The sequence below is a fragment of the Rhinopithecus roxellana genome, chromosome 13 (assembly GCF_007565055.1).
Source record: "Rhinopithecus roxellana isolate Shanxi Qingling chromosome 13, ASM756505v1, whole genome shotgun sequence".
NCBI classification, from domain to species: domain Eukaryota; kingdom Metazoa; phylum Chordata; class Mammalia; order Primates; family Cercopithecidae; genus Rhinopithecus; species Rhinopithecus roxellana.
The window spans coordinates 118,736,664-118,759,715 of record NC_044561.1 but is presented as its reverse complement, the minus strand read 5'-3'; the positions used below and the strand labels follow the sequence as shown (position 1 = coordinate 118,759,715).

The 23,052-nt window shown below is 42.9% G+C and overlaps 2 protein-coding genes across 2 annotated transcripts in view; one reads left to right on the top strand and one right to left on the bottom strand.

Annotated features, from left to right (window-relative positions):
- SYS1 (SYS1 golgi trafficking protein) overlaps nt 1–23,052 on the bottom strand; it is a 49,965-nt gene that overhangs the window by 18,265 nt on the left and 8,648 nt on the right. The gene's annotated exons all lie outside the window — the stretch shown is intronic.
- Nucleotides 17,331–21,202, top strand: TP53TG5 (TP53 target 5). Its single transcript, XM_030915828.1, has 4 exons — nt 17,331–17,565; nt 17,762–17,892; nt 19,555–20,068; nt 21,098–21,202. Exons 1-4 carry the CDS (start codon nt 17,491–17,493, stop codon nt 21,200–21,202), a joined length of 825 nt encoding a protein of 274 aa, XP_030771688.1. The 5' UTR covers nt 17,331–17,490.

Genomic DNA, 23,052 nt, shown 5'->3' with positions numbered 1-23,052 from the left:
GGACTACCAGTTTCAGCAGAGGCCTGTTAAACAGAAGATGTAAATAAGATCCAGAGTCTCGTAACATAATATCCAAAATGACCAGGTTATAAGTGAAAATAACTCACCATGCCAAGAACCAGGAAAATCTCAACTTGAACAAGAAAACATAATCAACAGATCCTAACACAGTTTATTGGAATTAGCTGACAAGGATTTTAAAAGAGGGACTACAAAAATGCTTCAACAAGCCAGCACTTACACATATTCTTAAATAATTAAAGACAAAAAAGAAAATCTTGGGAAAAAAGATTCCTAGAAATAACCTCAGAATGTGACTTTATTTGGAAATAGGGTCTTTCCAGATGTAATTAAAGCGAAGTCATACTGGATTAGTATAATCGCTAAATCAATGACTGCTCTCCTTATAAAAACGCTATATGAAGACACAGAGAGACACACAGAGGAGAACACGTGGGGCTGGGGTAGACATTAGAATGATGTGTCTACAAGCCAAGTGAAGACTGCTGCCAACCATCAGAAGCAAGGAGAGAAGCATGGAACAGATTCTCCCTCTGAGCTTCCAGAAGCAACCAACCCTGCCAATATCTTCATTTTGGACTTTTGGCTACCCATATTGTTAGAGAAAAAATTTCTGTTGTTTTAAGGCACAAAGTTTGTGGTCCTTTAATACAGAAGCCCTAGGAAACTAATATAGTAGCCAAAAATTATTTAAAACTCACCGGATGGGTTCAACAGAAGAATAGAAATATGTAATGGACAGAATATTGGTGTCCTCCCTCACCTCATTCATATGTCGAAGTCTTAATCCAGTGTGGCTGTATTTGGAGATGGGGACTCTATGAAAGCAATAAGGTTAAGTGAGGTCATAAGGGCAGGACTCTGATCCACTAGGATGAATATCTTTATACGAGAGACACCAGCACACTCTGTGTGTGCACACAAAGATGTCATGTGAACACACAATGAAATGGTAGATGCTTACAAGCCACGAGAAGAGGATTCAGAATGAATCTATCTTGCTGTCACTTTGATCTTGGCCTTCCAGCCTCCAGAACTAGGATAAATAAATGTCTATTATTTAAGACATCCAGTCTGTGGTTTTGTTACATGCAGCCTGAGAAGACTAATACAAGACAACATAGGAAAGAATCAGTGAATTTGAAGATAAAATAGTAGACATTACCCAATCTGAAAAAGAGAGAAATTAGATTAAAAAGGAAGGAAGGAAGGAAGGAAGGAAGGGAGGGAGGGAGGGAGGGAGGGAGAGAGAGAGAACAAAGCTTCAGGAACCTGGAAGATTATAACAAAAGATTTAACATTTGTGTCATAGGAGTCCTAGGTGAAGAGAAAAAAAGAAGGTGGAGTTAAAAAAGTGTTCAAAGAAATAAGGATGAAAATTTCCCAAATTTGATGAAAGACATGCACACACAGATTCAAGAAACTGACTAAACCGTAAGCATGATAAATCAAAGAAATCCATTACAAGACACACCATAAACAAATTTCTGAAAACTAAAGTCTTGAAAGCAGTTGCAGAGAAATGAATCTTACCAATAAAAGAGCAACAATTTAAACTGCAGCAGATTTCTCATCAGAAACCATGAAAGCCAGAAAGAAGTGGCACAACATGTTTAAGTACTAAAAGAAAAAACTGTCAACCCAGAATGCTAAGCCAAGTGAAAAAATCCTTCAGGTATAAAAATCAAGACATTCTCAAGTGAAGGAAAAACTAACATAATTTGTTAACTGAAAAACTATAGTAAGTCCTTAATATCGTCAGTAGTTTATTGGAAACTGCAACTTTAAGCAAAATGATGTATAATGAAATCAAGTTTATCATACACTAATTTATATTAACAAAGTAAGTCCGTACAGTATATTTCTGGTCACAAAAACAACACCATGTTTCTAAATAAATGCCCAGACACATCTAGTATTAAATGTTAAAATACATGTGAGCTATACATACACTTAAGAAAGATTAATAAAACAAGAAAGGTAATTATTTACTCACCTGTTGGTGATGTAATTAAAGTGAGGTCATGCTGGATTAGTATAATCAGTGAGTGACAGCAGTCATCATGGTGGTGGGTTTAACCATGGAATAAATCTTTGCAGAGCAAAAATTGTAATGAGTATCTTCTACCACCATGTAGTTCAAAAACAATAATAAATGTGGCAGGCTGGCTGAGTGCTCTTATATCAAATTATTTACTGTTATGCATTTGTATTATTATTATACACTTCACAAATTTTTATTTTACAATAATTTGTATTCACTTATTCTTCATTTACAACCTGCTTATTCCATTTCAGGGTCCTGGGTGGCTGAAGCTTATTCTGGCAGCTCAGGGTGCAAGGCACTCTGGACAGGATGCCATTCCATCACAGAGCGCATGCGCACACACACACACACCCCTTACTCATACTTGGATAATTTAGATAATTGAGATATACCAATTAACCTAATGTGCACATCTCTGGGATGTGGGAGGAAATTGGAGTACCCAGAGAAAACCCACACAGACATGGGGAGAATGTACAAACTCTACACAGACAGTGGCCATGGCTGGGAATCAGTTGGTTGTTGTTTTGTTTGTTTGTTTGTTTGTTTTTCTTGTCAACATTATAAAGAAATGACATTAAACAGGCCGGGCGCGGTGGCTCAAGCCTGTAATGCCAGCACTTTGGGAGGCCGAGACGGGCGGATCACGAGGTCAGGAGATCGAGACCATCCTGGCTAACATGGTGAAACCCCGTCTCTACTAAAAAATACAAAAAACTAGCCGGGCGAGGTGGCGGCGCCTGTAGTCCCAACTATTCGGGAGGCTGAGGCAGGAGAATGGCAGGAACCCGGCAGGCGGAGCTTGCAGTGAGCTGAGATCCGGCCACTGCACTCCAGCCTGGGCAACAGAGCAAGACTCCGTCTCAAAAAAAATAAAAAATAAGAAATGACATTAAACAAAATAACATTATTTCAGGACCTGCTGTACCGTAAAAGAATGGCTAAAGGAAGTTCTCCAAACATTAAGGAAATGATGAAAGAAGAAAACCTGAAATTTCAGGAGTGAAGAAAGAACAATGGAAATAATAAAAATATGGATAAATATGATGGGCTATCCTTCTTCACTTGCATTTTCTAAGTTATGTGTGAGGGCTAAAACAGAAATTATAACATTGTCTGATGAGGATTCAATTTATGTAATGAAGAGATTTAAGACAATTACATTATGAAAGGAGAAGGGTAAAGGGACTAAATAGAGGTCAGGCTTCTATCCCTCAATCAAAGTGGCAAAAGTGTCGACACCAGTAGATGGTCATAGATTATGTTATGTATGACGTAATATGGAAGGCAGCCACTAAAAAACCTACACAAAGAGATACACTTAAAAAAAAAACCTCACCATAGGTAAATAAAAATGAAATTCTAAAAACTGTTTAACCCATAGGAAGAGTAGAGAAATAGAAGAGTGAAGAGCAGAGGGAACAAAAAGAAAACAATCAAATGGCAGGCTTAAATCCTAACAAATAATTACATTAACTGCAAATGGTCTATACATGTAATTTATAACTCTGAGACTGGCAAAATGGAGTGAAAAAAATGACCCAAAGTAAGCTCTCTATAAGAAACTCACTTCAAATATGACATAGGTAGATTGAACATAAAAGGATGAAAAAAAGACACACCATAGAAAGATTAATTAAAAGAAAGCAGAGTTGGCAATTTCAATATCAGATAAAATAGACTGCTGAGCCAAGAAAATCACCAGGGCCAAAAAAAGACATTGTATAATAATAATAACAGGGCCAAATCACAAAGAAGACATAGCAATCATACATGTGTATGTACCAAGCAACAGATCTTCAAAATCTATGAAACAAAAATTGATAGAACTGAAAAAAAAAAAAATAGACATCCACTATTAAAGTTGGAGACTTCAACACATCTCTCTCAACACTTGATAGAAATACTACACAGGAGACTGGGCGTGGTGGCTCACGCCTGTAATCCCAACATTTCGGGAGGCCAAGGCGGGTGGATCACCTGAGGTCAGGAGTTCAAGACCAGCCTGGCCAATATGGTGAAATCCCATTTCTACTAAATATAAAAATTAGCCGGGTGTGGTGGTGGGTGCCTGTAATTCCAGCTACTCAGGAGGCTGAGGCAGAAGAATTGCTTGAACCCAGGAGGGGGAGGCTGCAGTGAGCCGAGATTGTGCCACTGCACTCCAGCCTGGGCAACAGAGCGAGACTCTGTCAAAAAAAGAAAACAAACACTAGACAGGAAAGCAACAAGGATGTATAAGAACTTTAAAAAAACCATCAACCAAAAGAATCTAATTAACATTTAGAGAATACTTCACACAACAATAACAAGATTCACATTCTTTTGAAATGCCTATGGAACACTCACCAAGACCGTATCTTAAGTCACAAAATAAAAGTCAACTAAAAAAATGTTTTTAAAGAGACAGGGTCTTGCTCTGTTGCCCAGGCTGGAGTACAGTGGTGCTGATCATGGCTCACTGCAGCCTTCAACTCCTATCCTCAAGCGATCCTCTTGCCATGGCATCCAAGAGACATGGGATTACAGGCATGAACCCCTGTACCCAGCCTCAAGGAATTTTAAAAAATCAAAATCGCACAGCTTATGTTCTCAGATCACAATGAAATTAAACTAGAAATCAATAACAAAAAGATAATAGGTAAGTCTCCAAACATATGGAAATTAAACACTGCATTTCTGAATAATACGTGAGTCAAGAGGTGCAGTTGTGCACTGGGTCACCAAGATGACTCCCCCAAAGTATACTCCATCACACTTGGCCCCTCTGCCCACGACCCTCAATCCGGCTGAATATGACATATCTCCACAAACTGCAACCTGAGCAGTTGGCCATAAATCTGCGTTTAAACAGGGGTACTTATTCAGCACAGTGACCCTAACCAATGATGATTCATCAAGGGCTCATCAAAGATCTTGGCTTAATTTGTTGGACTTGTGTAAGATCAGCAAATGTCTATCCCAATTTCAGACCCATTATCAAATACTCGTCCAGTAGCTCTATGTGGAATCGGATCCGTCTTTTTCTGGTGGTGTTTTCAAAACTGGTAGGGATAGGAAAGAAAAGCTTATCCAGGAAGAAAAAGTGGGTCAAACATTTAACATCTCATATTAAGTCTAGTAATGATGACTATATGTATTCCTGCTTAAATACACTTCTATTAATCCAAAAATCCCACCACATTTCTAAATAATACATGTGGGCTGGACTCAGTGGCTCACACCTGTAATCTAACTTTAGGAGGCCAAGGCCGGTAGACCACCTGAGGTCAGGTGTTCGAGACCAGCATGGCCAAAATGGTGAAACCCTGTCTCTACTAAAAGTACAAAATTACCCAGGTGTGGTAGCATGCGCCTGTAATCCCAGCTACTCCAGAGGCTAAGGCAGGAGAATCACTTGAACCCAGAAGGCGGAGGTTGCAGTGATCCAAGATCACGCCACTGCACTCCAGCCTGGGCAACAGAGTGAGACTCCATCTCAAAAACAAACAAACAAACAAACAAACAAACAAATTTCTAATACTGGTAATTTGTATCTTCTTTATATTTTTTTTAAAAATGGTTAACCTAGCTAGAGATCTGTTAATTTTATTCATAATTCAAAGAGCCAGCTTTTGGTTTCACTGATTTTCTCTATCATCTTCCGGTTTTCAATTTCATTGATTTCTGCTTTGATTTTTATTCTTTCCTTCTACTTACTTTAAGCTTAAATTGCTCTTTCTCTAGTTTCTTCTTTCTGAAGCTTAGATTGATTTTAGCTCTTTCTTCTCTAATATATGCATTTAATGCTATAAATTTTCCTGTAAGTATGGCTTTTGCTGCATCCCACAAATTTGGTAAACTATATTTTTCATTTTAATTTAGTTAAAAATATTTTAAAATTTCTCTTGAGACTTTTCTTTGATCCACGTGTTACCTACTAGTGTGTTGTTTATTCTATAAATCCCTTGGGGATTTTCCAGCTCTCTGTTATTGGTTTCTAGTTTAATTCCACTATGGTTTGAGAACATATTTTGTATGATTCTATTATTTTACATTTGTTCAACTGTATTTTGTGGCCCAGAATGTACTATCTCTTGAATGTTTCATGTAAGCTAGATATGAATGTGTATTCTATTATTGTTGGACGGAGTGCTCTATAAATGCCAGTAGATCAAGTTGATTGATGGTGGTATTCAGATCAAATATATACTTACTGATTTTTCTGCCTACTTGATTTATCAATTATTGAAAGAGGGTTGTTGAAGTTTTCAACTATAATGGGATTTGTCTATTTCTCCTTGGAGTTCTACCAGTTTTTGCATCATATATTTTGGTACTCCATTGTTAGTGACATACACATTATAGGTTGTATGTTTCCTTGGAGAATGGACCCTTTATTATTATTTAATGCCTCTCTTTATCCCTGATAGAGTACCTTGTTCTGAAGTCTGCTTTGCCTGAAATTAACACAGCTACTCCAGCTTTCTTATGATTAGTGTTAGCATGATATACTGTTTTCCATCCCTTTATTTCTAGATTATCTGTCTCTATGGCAATTCCTCAAGGATCTCTAACTAGATGTACCATATGACCCAGCCATCCCACTACTGGGTATATACCCAAATGATTATAAATTATTCTACTACAAAGACACATGAACACGTATGTTTATTGCGGCACTATTCACAATAGCAAAGACTTGGAATCAACCCAAAGGTCCATCTGTGACAGACTGGATTAAGAAAATGTGGCACATATACACCATGGAATACTATGCAGCCATAAAAAAGGATGAGTTTGCGTCCTTTGTAGGGACATGGATGCAGCTGGAAACCATCATTCTTAGCAAACTATCACAAGAAGAGAAAACCAAACACCGCATGTTCTCACTCATAGGTGGGAACTGAACAATGAGATCACTTGGACTCGGGAAGGGGAACATCACACACTGGGGCCTATCATGGGGAGGGGGGAGGAGGGAGGGATTGCCTTGGGGAGTTATACATGATATAAATGATGAATTGATGGGTGCTGACGAGTTGATGGGTGCAGGACACCAACATGGCATTAGTATACATATGTAACAAACCTGCACGTTATGCACATGTACCCTAGAACTTAAAGTATAATAAAAAAAAAAAAAAAAAAAGTGTGGTTTTTTAAAGGCAACATATATTTGGGTCTTGTATTTTTTTACACACTTTGACAAGCTCAGTCTTTTAATTGGTATATGTAGGCCATTCACATTTTAAGTGATTATTGATACAACTGGTTTTATATTTATCATGTTTATCATTTTTTAAAATTTGTTGTGCTTGTTCTTTGTCTCTTTTTCTTTCTTCCCTTTTTTCCCCACCTTTCTGGTTTCAATTGAGCTTTTTATATGATTCCATTTTCTCTTTTCTCTTAGCCTATAATTATACTTTTAAAAACTTTTTAAGTGGTTCCCCTAAAGTCTGTAATACACATTTATAACTAAATTAAGTCCACTTTCAAATAACACTATACCACTTCAAAGGCAGTGCAGATACCATAAAACATTGACCCATATTCAATTGAATTCACTGATATATAAAACAAATTATACACCAAAATGAAGTGGGGTTATTCAGGGGTGCTAGTCTGGTCCAATATTCAAATTAAATTAACATAATCTACCATACTAATGAACCAAGGGGACAAAAACCACATGATCATATCAATTGATAAAGAAAAATCATTAGAGAAAATTCAATATCCATTCAGGATAAAACCTCTCAACAAACTAGGAATGGAAGATAACTCTAAACTTGATAAAGGCACCTACAAAAAAGTATGTCTAACATCATACTTTATGGGGAAAGATTGAATGCTTTCCCCTCAAGATAAAAAATAAGGCAAGAACGTTTGCTCCCACCACTTTTATTCAATGTAGTGCTGGAAGTCTTCGTACAATAAGAGAAGAAAAGGAAATAAAAGACATACAAATTTAGAAAGAAAATATTTGCAAATCACAAATCTTACACAGGACTCATATCCAGAATATATAAAGAACTTTCAAAACTCAAAAGTAAAAATACAAACAAACAGGCTGGGCACAGTGGCTCACACCTGTAATTTCAGTGCTTTGGAGGCCGAGGTGGGAAGATGGCTTGGGCCAAGAGAATTCAAAACCATTCTGGGCAACACAGCAAGACCCTGTCTCAAAAGAAAAAAAAATTAGCTGGGCATGGTGGTGAGCGCTGGTAGTCCTAGCTACTTGGTAGGATCACTTGGGTCCAGGATTTCAAGGCTTCAGTGAGCTATGATCATGCCACTGCACTCTAACCTGGGCAACAGAGCAAGACTCTTTTTCCAGAACAAACAACCAGTCTAATTAGAAAATGGGCAAAAGAGGTGAACAGATATTTCACCAAAGAGGATATAGAGATGGTAGATAAGCACATTAAAATTGTTTGTTTTTGTTTTTTTTTTTTTTGTTTTGAGTCTTGCTCTGTCATCCAGGCTGGAGTGCAGTGGTGCGATCTTGGCTCCCTGCAACCTCCACCTCCTGGGTTCAAGCGATTCTCCTCCTTCAGCTTCCCAAGTAGCTGGGATTACAGGGACCTGCCACACACCCAGCTAATTTTTGTATTTTTAGTAGAGACAGGGTTTCACCATGTTGACCAGGCTGGTCTCGAACTCCTGACCTCAAGTGATCCACCCGCCTCAGCCTCCCAAAGTGCTGGGATTATAGGCATGAACCACCGCGCCCAGCCTAAAATGTATTAAACATCAATAGCCATCAGGGAAATGCAAATTAAAACTATGGTAAGATATCATTACACACCTATTAAAACAGCTAAAATAAAATAGTGACCATTCTAAAAGTAAGTCAAAATGCAGAGAAGCTGTATCAATGTATGAACATTGCTGATGTTCTGGAAAATTGTCTGGCAGCAGTCATATGCCTTGAAGTTTATTCCAGAGAAATGAAAATTATGTGTGGAGACAAAAACCTGCATACTAGCCCTAAATTGGAAACAAACATTCTTCAATGGGTGAATGGCCAAACTGTGTTATATGTAATTGCACTCAGCAAAAAAGGGACAAACTACTAATACAACTTGAGTGGATATAAAGGGCATTATATGGAAAAGCCAGTACAAAAGCCAATCTTGAAAGGTTACATACTATAATTCCATATATATAACATTTTCAAAATGACAACATTATAGCGATGAAGTGGAATTTTTAGTGATTGGGTTGAGAGGAAGGAGGGGTGACTGTGTCTATGAATAGCATGAGGAAGCCTTGGGATAACAGAACAGTTCTATACTTGATTGTGATGGTGGCTACATGAATTTATACATGGTTCTGATATTATGCCAAAGGTATGTAAGATTTTCCCACCCATTGGAGGAAAATGATCGAAGGGTCCACAAAACCTCTATGTATCTTTTTTTAAACTTTCTGTGATTTTTAAAGTACTATTGATACATGCGATAACTTGGATCTCAAGAGCATTATGCTGAGTGAAAAAAGCCAACTTCAAAAGGTCACATACTGTATGATTCCACTCATATAACATTTTTAATACCTTCACTTGCTTTTATTCATATACTATTATTGAAATGACAACAATTATAGAGTGGATAACAAATTAGTGGTTTCAGGCTGGGCACGGTGGCTCACGCCTGTAATCCCAGCACTTTGGAAGGCCAAAGCGGGTGGATTACCTGAGGTTGGGAGATCGAGACCATCCTGGCTAACATGGTGAAACCCTGTCACTACTATAAATACAAGAGATTAGCCAGGCATGGTGGCACATGCCTGTGGTCCCCGCTACTCGGGGGGCTGAGGCAGGACAATCACTTGAACCCAGGAGGTGGAGGTTGCAGTGAGCCGAGATCATGCTGCTGCACTCCAGCCTGGGCAACAGAGAGAGACTCTGTCTCAAAAAACAAAGAAACAAACAAAATCCAAAAAACAAATTAGTGGTTTCCAGGGATTATGTACTGGATGGAGGGGAGAGGTATAGATGGCACAAGAGAGCTCTTTTTGGTGATGAAACACACAAATTAGTGCATGTAAAACTGGTTCAATCTCCACGTGGTTTGTATATTGTACTACTGCCCATTTTCTGCTTTTGATATTGTACTAGTTTTGTCTGGTGTTACCTCTGGAGGAAACTGGGTGAAAGGTACACAGGACCTTTCTATTTTTGCAACAATCAATAATCATTTCAAATTTTTTAAAAATCTTAAAAAGTGAAAAGAGGCCTTTGCATCCCAAAATTCTACTGGCAGGAAGCAAATTGAGAAAACAACTCAATGGCAAATGCACAGAAAAAGGAAGGAATGACTCAGAACGATGAATCCAAAGGGAATCAAAATCCTAGTAGGATTTTATGTAGAAATCAGTACGTTGATTTTAAAATTCAAAGGAGAGAGGTAGTCTTTTCAAAAAATCATGTTGGGGCTGGGCATGGTGGCTCACACCATGGAAGACTGAGGCAGGTGGATCACTTGAGGTCAGGAGTTCGAGACCAGCTTGGTAACATGGTGAAACTCTATCTCTACTAAAAATATAAAAACTAGCCAGCTGTGTCGGCACGCATCTGTAATACGAGCTACTTGGGAGGCCGAGGCAGGAGAATCACTTGAACCCGGGAGGCAGAAGTTGCAGTGAGCTAAGAGTGTAACACTGCACTCTAGCCTGGGCAACAGAGAGAGACTGTCTCAGAGCAAAAACAAAACAAAACAAAATCCTGTTGAAATAATTGGATGTCTATAAGCAAAAGAAGAACCTTAATCCATACCTTAGACTATACGCAAAAGTTAAACAAAATATAGGTCAAATATCTAAATTTTAAAAACTAAAACTATAAAATGCATAGAAGAAAATATAGGCGTAAGCCTCTGTGACTTCAGGTTAGGCAAATATTTCTTAGATATGACACCAAAAGCACAGCCCATTTAAAAAAGTGATTTGGACTTCATCAAAATTAAGAATCTGTTCTTAAATAGATAGTTAAGAAAATGAAAAGATAAACCACAGGCTAGTGGAAAATACTGGCAAGTCATATATCTGATAAAGAGATCCAGAATTAGTGAAGAACTCTCAACACAGTTATATTTAAAATAAGTAACTTAAAAATGGGCAAAAGACTTGAACAAAAACTTCATCAAAAAAGACAGATGGCAAATAAATACATGAAAATATGTTCAACATTATTAGTCATTGGGGAAATGCAAACTAACACTACTATAAGATATGATGACATACCTACTAGAGTGGCTAAAAACAAAACAAACAAATAAAAATCCAGCAGTACCAAATACTGCCAAGAATGTGAGTCAACTAGACCTCGAATATATTGCTGGTGGAAATATAAAATGGTAAAGCCACTTTGGAAAATTCTGGCAATATCTTCTAAAGTTAAACATATAATTACCATATGATCCAGTAATTGCACTCCTAAGTATGTATCCAAGTCAAATAAAAACTTGTATTCCCACAAAAACCTGTACACAAATGTATTTAGTAACTTTATTCATAATCACTGAAAACCAGAAACTAGCCCAGATGTCCTTTAATGATTACATATACAAACTGTAGCATATTTATAGAATGAAATACTATTTAACAACGAAAAAAACTCCAAATTATTGACACACCCAACATGTGCAAATCTTAAGTGAAAGAAATCCAGATTCAAAGGGCTGCATACCATATGATTCCACCTATATGGTGTTTTGGAAAAGGCAAAGCTATGGAGACTGAAAACACACATCAGTTTGTTGCCAAAGCTGGGAGTCGGAAGAGGAGTTAACTACAAAGAGGTGGCTTGAGGGAACTTAGGGGGGTTATGAAGCCATTCTATATATTGACTGTGGTATTCTACGCTACAACGCATTTATCAAAACTTAAAGAACTGTATACTAAAAAAGGTAAATTTTACTATATATAAAATATACCCCAGTAAACCTAACTAAAGAAATTAAAGAACAAAGTATGAGAGGAAACAAAAGAGTGGAACCTCCCCCTCCCACCCATTAAGATGGCTACTATCAAAGAAACAGAAAATACCAAGTGTTGGCAACGATATAGAGAAACTGGAATCCTTGTACATGGTTGGTGGAGATGTAAAATGGTATAGCCACTGCGAAAACCAATATGGTGGTTCCTCAAAACATTAAAAAGAGAATTACCGTATGATTCAGCACTTCCACAGTTCCACTTCTAGGTATTACACAAAAGCTGAAAGCAAGGCCTTGAAGAGATGTTTGTATATCCTTGTTCACAGTAGCATTATTCACAATAGCTAACAGGCAGAAGAAACTCAAATGTCCACCAATGAATGAACAGAGAAAGAAAATGTGGCCTATACTTACAATGGAATATTATTCAGCCTTAAAAAGAGAAGGAATTGGTTGGGCACAGTGGCTCACGTCTGTAATCCCAGCACTTTAGGAGGCTGGGGCGGGCAGATCACAAGGTCAGGAGATCGAGACCATACTGGCTAACACGGTGAAACCCCATCTCTACTAAAAATACAAAAAAGTAGCCAGGCATGGTGGGGGGTGCCTGTAGTCCCAGCTACTCGGGAGGCTGAGGCAGGAGAATGGCATGAACCCGGGAGGCGGAGGTTGCAGTGAGCCGAGATCGTACCACTGCACTCCAGTCTGGGCGACAGAGCGAGACTCCATCTCAAAAAAAAAAAAAAAAAAAAAAAAAAAGAAAGAAAAAAGAGAAGGAATTTTTTTGTTTTTGTTTTTTTTGAGACGGAGTTTCATTTTTTGCCCAGGCTGGAGTGCAGTGACACAATCTCGGCTCACTGCAACCTCCACCTGCCAAGTTCAAGTGATTCTCCTGCCTCAGCCTCCCAAGTAGCTGGGATTATAGGTGCCCACCACTACACCTAGCTATTTTTGGTACTTTTAGTAGAGACAGGGCTTCACCATGTTGGCCAGGCTGGTCTCGAACTCCTGACCTCAGGTGATCCACCTGTCTTGGCCTCCCCAAAGTGCTAGGATTACAGGCTTGAGCCACTGTGCCTGGCCAAGAGAAGGAAATTCTGACACATGCTACAACATGGAAGACATGTTAAGTGAAATAACGTAGTCACAAAAAAAGACAAATATTGTATTATTCTACTTATATGAGGTTCCTAGAGTAGTCAAATTCATAGGGACAGGAAGTAGAACGGTGGTTACCACGGGCTGGGGGAGGTAAAATGGGCAGTTATTATTTAATGGATACAGAGATCCAATTCCATAGAATAAAAAAGTTTAAAGATGGATATGCATGATGGTTGTACAAAGAGAAGGTACTTAATGTCACTTAACTACTTTTTTAAATGGTTAGGGCTGAGTGCGATGGCTCATGCCTGTAATCCCAGCACTTTGGGAGGCTGAGGTAGGTAGATCACTTGAGGTCAGGAGTTCGAAACCAGCCTGGCCAACATGGTGAAACCCAGTCTCTACTAATAATACAAAAATTAGCTGGGTATGGTGATGTGGGCCTGTAGTCCCAGCTACTGGGGAGGCTGAGGCACGAGAATCACTTGAACTCAGGAGGTGAAGGGTGTGGTGAGCCAAGATTGCACCACTGCACTCCAGCCTGGGCGACAGAGTGAAACTATGTCTCGAAAACAAAAACAAAAATGGTTAGAAGGTAAATTTCATGTTATCCATATCTTATTACACCATATTTTTTTTTAAAAAAAGAGTGGAGGTTTTCACTCAACAGCCCTGGATTTAGTCCCCAAGGCTTACCAGCTGTGTGTCATTGGGTAGGTCTCTTTACCCACTTCTCCAGTTTTTGCACCCGCCACTCTTGGCCCCTACTTTCTATTCCAGCAACATCCAACATACGACATAATTCCATTCCACACTCACATTCTTTAAATTCCCTCTTTTGAAAAAGCTCTGCCCACCTCCCCCGACCTGCCCCATACCCCTATGCTTGGCCAACATCTACTCATCCTTCATTCCTCCTCACCTTCTCTAGGAAGAGTCCCTGACGTCCTCAGGCTGGGTTGGGAGGCTCCACCTCTGTGCTCTCACAACCCTCAGTATTAGCCGTATCATAGACAATGCTATTTATTTGATTTTTCAAAAAATACTTTTTGGGCAGCCACTTTCCGCCAGGCACTGTTCTAGGATCTGGTGGCTAATCAATGAATAAAACAGACACAAATACCTGCCCTTGAGGAGTCTAGATTCTAGGGATACCTATCCCCTTGGTCTGTGAACTCAGAGGCATGCTCTGCCTATAATGTTGCTGTCCCTCAGTGCCTAGCACACAGTGATTCCCCAGCCCTCGAAGCTCAGGAGATGAGTAGCGAGTATAGGTGATTCTGATACAGCCCGCCAGGCACCAGGGCCTCAGAGCAGCATTGTTCAGTGAAGTCCAGTTGATCAGAGCTGAAATTGTGTGCAGGGAAGGGAATGTCCGAGCAGGCAGAGCAGCCAAGGAGTATGGGGGTAGACGGGAGAGAGAGAGGGTGTACCCTCTGTGTCTTCCTTGCCAAATCATCACATTGCTTTCTTCCCTAGGCCACAGCAACAGTTTAACCCACTACCTAACCTTCACTCTAATAAGAAAGGATATTTATATGTGAGAAGCTGTCCCACAGCCTAGGGTTGGCCCCTCACCCCTCCATTCAGAGCTAAGCACCCCCTGTGCATGTACATCTCTCCCCACTAGAAGTGGAAGGGTGTGGAGTGGGTCCCACATTTGATTGGTTATCTGATTGGCCTACTGAATGGGGTGGTGCCCACAAAAATGTTTTTCACAAGCTCTTCATACTATTCTGATGCAGCCAGCTGGGCACCAGGGATTCAGGGCAACCAGCGCCCTTTAAAGCCTGTTGTGATCTGCCTAACCCACCACAACTCCCTCTCTGCCTCATCTTCTCCTACCACCATTCATTCTCCTCTTCCCTCTCCCTCTCAGGTGTCTGCTCAAATCTCATCCTGTTGATGAATCTTTCCTAGACCACCTTTTAAATATACCAAACCCTCTACCTCTGCCCTCCCTATTCCCCTTACCCTGTTTGCTGTTCTCCAGGCACTTATTTCCATCTGACGTAGCATTGGCGTACTGAAGCTGACTCATAAGGGCTCACAAAAGTCTACTGTTACATTTCTAGGAATTTTGCAGGCTGGATGTTAGGCATGGCCATCATTAAAATGTAATTTATGGCCGGGCGCGGTGGCTCAAGCCTGTAATCCCAGCACTTTGGGAGGCCGAGACGGGCGGATCACAAGGTCAGGAGATCAAGACCATCCTGGCTAACATGGTGAAACCCCATCTCTACTAAAAAAAAAAAAAAAAAAAAATGTAATTTATAGCAACTTCCAATTAAATACGTGACATTAAAAACAAAGGTGAAACATGCTTAAACTTGTCACTCTATTTTTTACTACCTTTTACTATTATCTATGTTCTTAGAATTCTTTATATCTGTATATCTGTACAGTAGAAATATATATAAATCTTATATAGATCTGAAAAAAGACCCCCCAAAAACAACAAAAAAGAGAAAATGTAAGCAAGTGTCCTGTCCATAGCTGTTCAATTGTAAATAACAAAAAGAATCTGAAAAAATACTTCCAGTATTCAAAAACTATGGTCCAATTCAGCAAATAGGTCAATGAAGTAATTGATAAATGAGTTAAATTTCAATATCTCTGTTGTTTCACTTTTTCACCTTCTTCTTACTATTTAGTGTATAATACCAACATTAATGTTGGTATTATACTTGTTTATGCACTACAACCATAGGTTGGCTACAAATAGTAGAGTTAGGCAAAATCTAAGAAAAGCAGACTGTAAGAAGCAACTCACTAATAGAAGTTACAATAAAGAGTATTATAGGACTTTATTATTTGTTGGTTTTTATCAGTAAAATTTATAATACAAACACATATACATTTTGCTTCAGAGAGCCAATTATTAAACATTTACAAGCACATACACAGTTTCCCCTCCACTAGAATGAAAGCTTGAGGGCAAGAATTTTTCTGTTATTCTAGCACTTAGAAAAAGCACCTGGCGAGGCCAAGCGTGGTGGCTCATGCCTGTAATCCCAGCATTGTGGGAGGCGGAGGTGGACGGATCACGACGTCAAGAGATGCAAACCATCCTGGCTAACATGGTGAAATCCCATCTCTACTAAAAATACAAAAATTAGCTGGGCTTGGTGGCAGTGCCTGTAGTCCCAGCTACTCAGGAGGCTGAGGCAGGAGAATCACTTGAACCCAGAAGGCGGAGGTTGCAGTGAGCAGAGATCTCACCACTGCACTCCAGCCTGGCGACAGAGCAAGACTCTGTCTCAAAAAAAAAAAAAGAAAAGAAAAAGAAAAAGAAAAAAGAAAAAGCACCTAGCATGTAGCAGGCGACATGACTGAAGGGATGAGCATGGTTTGGGAATCCCTGGTTTCATGGGTTGACTATCAGACCTTGTTAGGTTTCCAGCTGACTATAATCTACCTGGGTTAGATCTAGTGTGGCCTTGAGTACATTATTCAACCTCTTTGAACCTTGGCTTCCTCATTTAAAGAGGGGATAATCCTCTTACCTCACAGGGAGGTAGTGACAATGTACACAGCTGTCTGTCACCTATTGTCTGTATTTCTTTCTCACCCTCTACCCCTCACCTCTGCCACATACACGCCTTGGAGACCCAGCCCTGCTACTGTCACATTTCAGTGATGTCACAGCTGCAGGTGGTACAGAGCCAGCACCACCATCTGATGCCCAGCCTGAGTGCTGGCTGAACTGAGAGGAGCAGAGTGGGTGCCTGGCACTGGTGTTGCTCCATTCGTCTCTGAGGTCTCACAGCCCCAGCATGAGTCCATCAGCAAAGAAGAGGCCCAAGAATAGCAGGGTTTCCAAGGTCAGACTTGGGACTAGACCCTGGGGGTGAGTCCCTAGAGGGGACCTTAACAAAGAATCAACATGACAAGGACAAGACTTTCCAGCATGGGAGAAAAGGGAAAGGTGAAGGGTGAAGGGAGGTCAGGAAAGTTAAAATGGTCTCCCAGTTCTGTCCCCGGACCAAGATGACAAAACTCCCAGCCTAGGATTGGTCAAACCATGCTCGGCCAAATGGAGAGGCACATGGAGGAGTACAGGAGGATTCCTCCAGTGTCTTACTCTGTCGCCCAGGCTGGAGTGCAGTGGCGAGATCTCAGTTGACTGCAGCCTTCACCTCCTGGGTTCAAGTGATTCTCCTGTCTTACCCTCTTGAGTAGCTGGGACTACAGGCACGTGCTACCACACCTGGCTAATTTTTGTATTTTTTTTTCAGTAAAGTCAGGGTTTCACCATGTTGGCCAGGCATCTCAAACTCCTGACCTCAAATGAGCCACCCACCTCGGCCTCCCAAAGTACTGGGATTACAGACATGAGGCACCATGCCTGGCTGATTCCTCTGGGTTTATGTCTCTCTCTTATCCTCTGTCCCTCAGATGCAAGATGAGAAACCGCAGGACGAGACAGAGCAGCCTGTGAGCAAAGTAATTGAGCGGAACCGTCTGAGAACGGTGAGATGCCCTGTTTTGGTCCCAGCTTGGGGAAGCTCATATACTTATGCAGTGCTGCCCCTGGTTGCTAGGCTGAGTGGCCCAGGGGAGCCAGCAGGCCAGTCCTTGGCTGAGCGGAGCTAGAGGCAGGCAGGGGAGAGGGAGGCTGTCCAGGAAAGCTGAAGCTTCTATTTATCTGGTTTCTTGACCCCGGCAGGTGTTAAAAAACTTGTCGCTCTTGAAGCTACTCAAGAGCTCGAACCGCCGGATCCAAGAACTGCATAAGCTGGCCAAAAGGTGTTGGCATTCACTGCTCAGTGTTCCAAAGATTCTCCGAATCTCCTCTGGGTAAGCTGGGGCTTGGCCCCCGTAATGGACCCAAATGCCGTCTTACTGGGAACAGGCATTGTGCTAAGGAATTTAGAGAACAAGTCTAATTTTCACAAAGCCTCTGTGAGAGAGGTATTTATTAACTCTATTTTACTCTTGGAGAGCTGAGGCTCAAGAGGTGAAGTGATTTGTCTTACTCAGTTAACTCAGCTGATAAGTGGCAGAGCTAGGATTTGAAGCCATTACTGTCTGATATCAGAGCTGTGGCCGTAACAATGGTTGTAGTCATCCAGTTGTGGTGCTCACTCCACCCTGGGGCACTGAGACAGGTCACTCCTCCTCCTCCTCCCCTTGCAATTCAATATAACCCAGTCCATCACCTGCAGACTGACCCCTCAAATCTGAGGATTAACCTTGCTGAGGCTCAGTTTCTTTATTAATATATTTTTATTTTTATTTTTTATTTTACCATGCCTCCAAGACAAGTTCAAACTGTTTCCTCGTAAGCCACATGAGAGTACTAAGAAAGCTAACATTGACTGGTGCCTGCTAAGTGCCATCTACAGTGCTAAGCACTTAAGAATTTTCCCATTTAGTTTATTCTTCACAACAATCCTGTTAGGTAGACAGAATTATCCTAGTTTTACAGATAAGGAAGCTAAGGCTCTGAGAGGTTAAATATCTTGCCCAAATCACACAGGGGGTAAGAGGCAGAAGCAGAATCTGAGCCCGTTTGTTTGAACCCAACAACACCTGTGCTCTGTAAGCTACTCTGCTTCACTGCCTTCTACTTTACAGAAGTAGTAAGGATCCCAAGTCTGGCATAGAGCGGGGACTCAATCAGCGGGAGCCATTATTACCATCACAGTATTGCCATTATCTGCAGCCCAAGGGCTCATCTCTCTCCACACCCTTGGCTAGGATGGTGTTGCCACTGGGGGTTTGCAGGGGGCCTAGTCTGTTACAGACACCCTTTGGGAAAGTCTCAGCATTTAATATTTCTCTCAAGGCCATCTTTCTGGGCTCCTCTTTCTGATTTGGCCTCTAGTTGCAGGCAATTAGGAAACACAGAGCTAGAAGGATCAGGATCATCTAGCCCCATCATTTTCCAACTTAATTTTTTTTTTTTTGTATGGAGACAGAGTCTCACCATGTTGCCCATGCTGGTCTTGAACAGTTTTCCAACTTTATTAAAGCAGTGAAACCTCTGTTCAAATATCTATCTATTCCCAAGCCCCAATTGTGTTGTTATGGGCTGGGAGGAGGTATCCTGCCTCCAGTGGGTCAGGGGAGGTGACACTGAGACACCTCCTCAGAACCCTAAGGTTTCTTGGAGCACAATTTAGAAAAACTACTGGACCGTTCACCCTCCCACCTGAAGTTCAGAGAGACAGAATTCTAATCTAGTGGCAGATGATATAGACAATATCCATTCCTAGGGGCCTTAACTACTAGTCATGGCTCTCACCTTCCCAATCTCTCACATCCCTTCTGCCAGTGCTCATCACACCCCCTCACACCAGCACAAGGCCTCTGGGCAACAGAGAAGTTTCTTTGCATGCCCCTCTAGCTTTATTAACAGGCTCCCCTGAGCTGACTACATATCAACTGTCTCGGGGCAAGGCTAGGCAACCAGGGCCTTGGTCCTACTCTGCTGACTGCCTTTCCTCTCCCTGCCAGGGAAAACAGTCCCTGCAATAAAGCAAAACAAAATAATGAAGAGTTCCAGGAGATCGGGTGCTCCAAGAAGGAACTCAAGTCCAAGAAATTAGAGTCCACAGGGGACCCTAAGAAAAAAGAGTACCAGGAGTGGAAGCCCCAGATGCAGTCAAGGATGAGTAACACGGCAAAAACGTCATTGGCAGCAATGCCATGGAAAGAAAAGCACGTAGAGCCTGAGGTTCCAAAGACATCAAGGGATCATGGCTTGAACCTTGGAGCCCAGGGGAGGCAACTACTCACTGAAGGCCCCCGAGTCATCTTCATTAAGCCCTACCACAATAGAACTTCCATGGGGCACATGAAGCAGCTTAATGTAGCCGACCAGTGGATCTGGTTTGAGGGGCTGCCCACACGAATCCACCTCCCGGCACCCCGGGTGATGTGCAGATCCTCCACCCTGCGTTGGGTCAAGCGCCGCTGCACCCGCTTCTGCTCCGCATCCCTTGAAATGCCTATGTGGCATCCATACAGGGTGGGTGTGATAACAACACTGCCAGGCTAGGTGAGATGCAAGCCCCAAGCCAGGCCCAGATCTGGGGCCCAGAGTCAGGGCTCAGGATCTGGAGTCTTGAGTGGTGTGTGGATGGCAGTGCTGGGAGGCTCCGCCTTCATGTCCAGAGATGGGGAAGCCTTAGACCAACGTCATACAGCAGGGTAATGACTAGGTTGAGGTCTCTCAGGATACAGCTAGGAGACCTGGGGAAGGAGGGGCACTGAAGTGAGCCTTCATTGCCTGAAGGCCTTAGCAGAGGTGGAAACTGCTGTGGCTCTGAATCTCACAGTCAGAGACCTACATAAGTGGGTTTAAGGATTTCCAAATGTGGGAGGGGAAGATGGTCAAGTAGGGTTTGCTGCATCCCATTCCCTCTTAGATCAATTCAACTCTCCATTTATGTTTGATTTATTCATGCCTCAAATAAGATTTACTCTGAACAGACTAGGCATGGTGGCTCATGCCTGTAATCCCAACACCTTGGGAGGTCAGGGCAGGAAGACTGCTTGAGGCCAGGAGTTCAAGAGCAGCCTGGGCAAGATAATGAGACACTGTCTCTACAAAAAAATTTAAAAATTAGCCAGATGTGGTGGCTTGCACTTGTAGTGTCAGCTACTCAGGAGGCTGAGGTTGGAGGATCGCTTGAGCCCAGGAGGTCGAGGCTGCAGTGAGCTGTGACTTTGTCACTGCACTCCAGTCTGGGCAAGAGAGCAAGACCCTGTCTTAAAAAAAAAAGAAAGGAAAAAAAGAGATTTACTCTGAACAGAAAGTTCCTTAGCAAAAAAAGAAGACAATACTCTAGCCCTTTCCTGGGAGATTAAAGTCCCATGAAAGGAAGGGGGTGAGTGCCCACCGGGTCCAGCTTAAAGGGAGGCTTTTCCTTTTTAGCAAAGCCATTTCCAACCTACCACAGACACCACAACACCCTTGTCCCTGCGCCCGCTCCCCAAACGACCAGCGCCCCCTGGGGACAGTCTTAGCATCTAACACCGAGGTTTCTGCTGGCAGGTTGATGTGACCTGGACGGGAGCCAGAGGTGCGAGCAGAGGGTGGAGATCGCGCAGTCAGCTTAAGGGGAGGGATGGGTGGCGAAATTCACGAGTCTGGAAATAAAATCTTCCATATGGCATCTAAGATGAATACTGCTTACTCTGCCTGTTTGTCTGGGGCTGGGAAGGATGAAGGAAAGAGGCCTTCGGCAGAGGGAGCCTGTGTCACGACTTCAGGCTTCCCCCACCTCCAGCCCCAGGCCCCGAAGGTCAGTCTAGAACCAAATAAGCCAGCGAGCTGCATCCCTCCCCCACCTCCACGAGCTGGTCTCCTGAGTGGTGCGCTCTATGAAGTCAGGGCGCTCGTGTGCTTCCTGGATGCAAGGTGCCTCACAATCGCCCCGTGAGCCCACAAGAGGAAACCGCGGCACGGAGGCAGAAAAGTAACTTGTCCAGGCTCATTCAGCTAGAAAGTGGCAGGAGCAAGGGCTCCTGGTTGCTCCCCATTCCTTTTTCCCAAGAAAGGGAAAAGGTGAAATGAGAGCCTGCTCAGAAGTCACGAGGCAGACGGAATAGCCCCAGCACCCTGTGGGTCATGTGCGTGCATTGCGACCTGATTGTCAAAAACTGATTGTCAAAAACTGATTGCATTGCGGCTGGTGTCAAAAAGTGGATGTCAGCTGGGCTTCCAAATGTGTCCTGCCTTGGTCACAGATCATAGAAGGCACCGCATCAGGCGGAGGAGCTGGTACTGCATCTCTACTGCTCCAGCATGACATGGCAGGTTCACCCTCAATCCAAAGACCTCAACCCCAAGCCCTGGTCGACCCCATCTGGCCGGGGTCACCCTCTGTCGGTAGGAGTCACAGGGCCCTAACTTAGACGTTGCGGAGAGGAAAGCCAAGGGAGCCCGAGTTTTCTCCGGACAAAGGCCTCCATATTCCCCAGAGGCAGGCTGCCTGGAGTGGGCGCCCTCGGGAGAGCAGTGGAGCCATTGAGGGGCACACAGCTCTCTGGGGGTGGGGGTCAGGGCAGCGATGAAGATAGATCTCCAGTTTGGGAGAGAGGGAGAACGATTGGATGGACTTCGCCCCCCACCCCGCCCACTCACACTCCTCCCCACTATTACTGGGCACCAAGACTGGGCATCAGCAGCCGCGCGGACCAGCCTGGGCGGAGCCACGGCACGGGCACTGCTTAGCACACATAGTGGCTGCTGCGCGCTCCAGAGCTCACCTCTCAGCGCAATCTTCCTGGAGCTCCCCTACGGTGCCTACCTCCGCCCCCACCACCCTGCCACTTCCCGCGCCACCTCCACCCCAGTAACCTCCACTTCCAGCGGTCTTCCCACCCAGCTTGCACTCCAGCCCATTTCCTGGACAGTCTCCATGGCGGTTCCCTTGCTGGGTATTTTCAATTCCATCAACTTTCGAAAATAATCTCTACTCACTCTTCCATTCCATCAACCTTTGCATGAACTTCTGTCCTGAGCGCGCTGTCAGCGGACAGTCAAGACAGCGCCCTCCCAGCTAAAAAACCCGACCCTTTCTGGGGAGCCCCCTTGCACTAGCCTTCAGGGGGGCCTGCCCAGGGAGCCCCAAGTGGAGGCTGGATTGGGGTGGGCCTGAGTGAGACTGGCAACTTCACTTTGCTCCAGAGAGCTGGAGCTGGGCCCCAGTTGCCCACTGGGAACGCCACCGAGTATAGGGGAGGGCTGTGTGTGAAGGCGGGGACCCAGCATGGCCAGGGCAGCAAGGGACAGGCCTGGGAGTGAAGGAATCCCAGCAGTAGGCTCCTTCCACCTCATCCCACCTGCCCAGGCACTTAGGCCTCTGGCCACCTGCCTCCCACAATTCCACAACCGGGGTCTCCCCACGACCAACCTCCCTTTGTTTAACCATTTCAACCTAAAGCTCCTCCTCTGGGCCCAGTAACACTGATTTGGGGAGGAAGCCACCCCAGAAATGGCTGCTT

Bases quoted from the DNA above. Each gene is read 5' to 3' on its own strand.
- TP53TG5 (XM_030915828.1), top strand. From the start codon at position 17,491: ATGCAAGATGAGAAACCGCAGGACGAGACAGAGCAGCCTGTGAGCAAA. The intron at 17,893-19,554 runs GTAAGCTGGGGC...TCTCCCTGCCAG, and splicing joins ATTCTCCGAATCTCCTCTGG to GGAAAACAGTCCCTGCAATA. The intron at 20,069-21,097 runs GTGGGTGTGATA...TTCTGCTGGCAG, and splicing joins CTATGTGGCATCCATACAGG to GTTGATGTGACCTGGACGGG.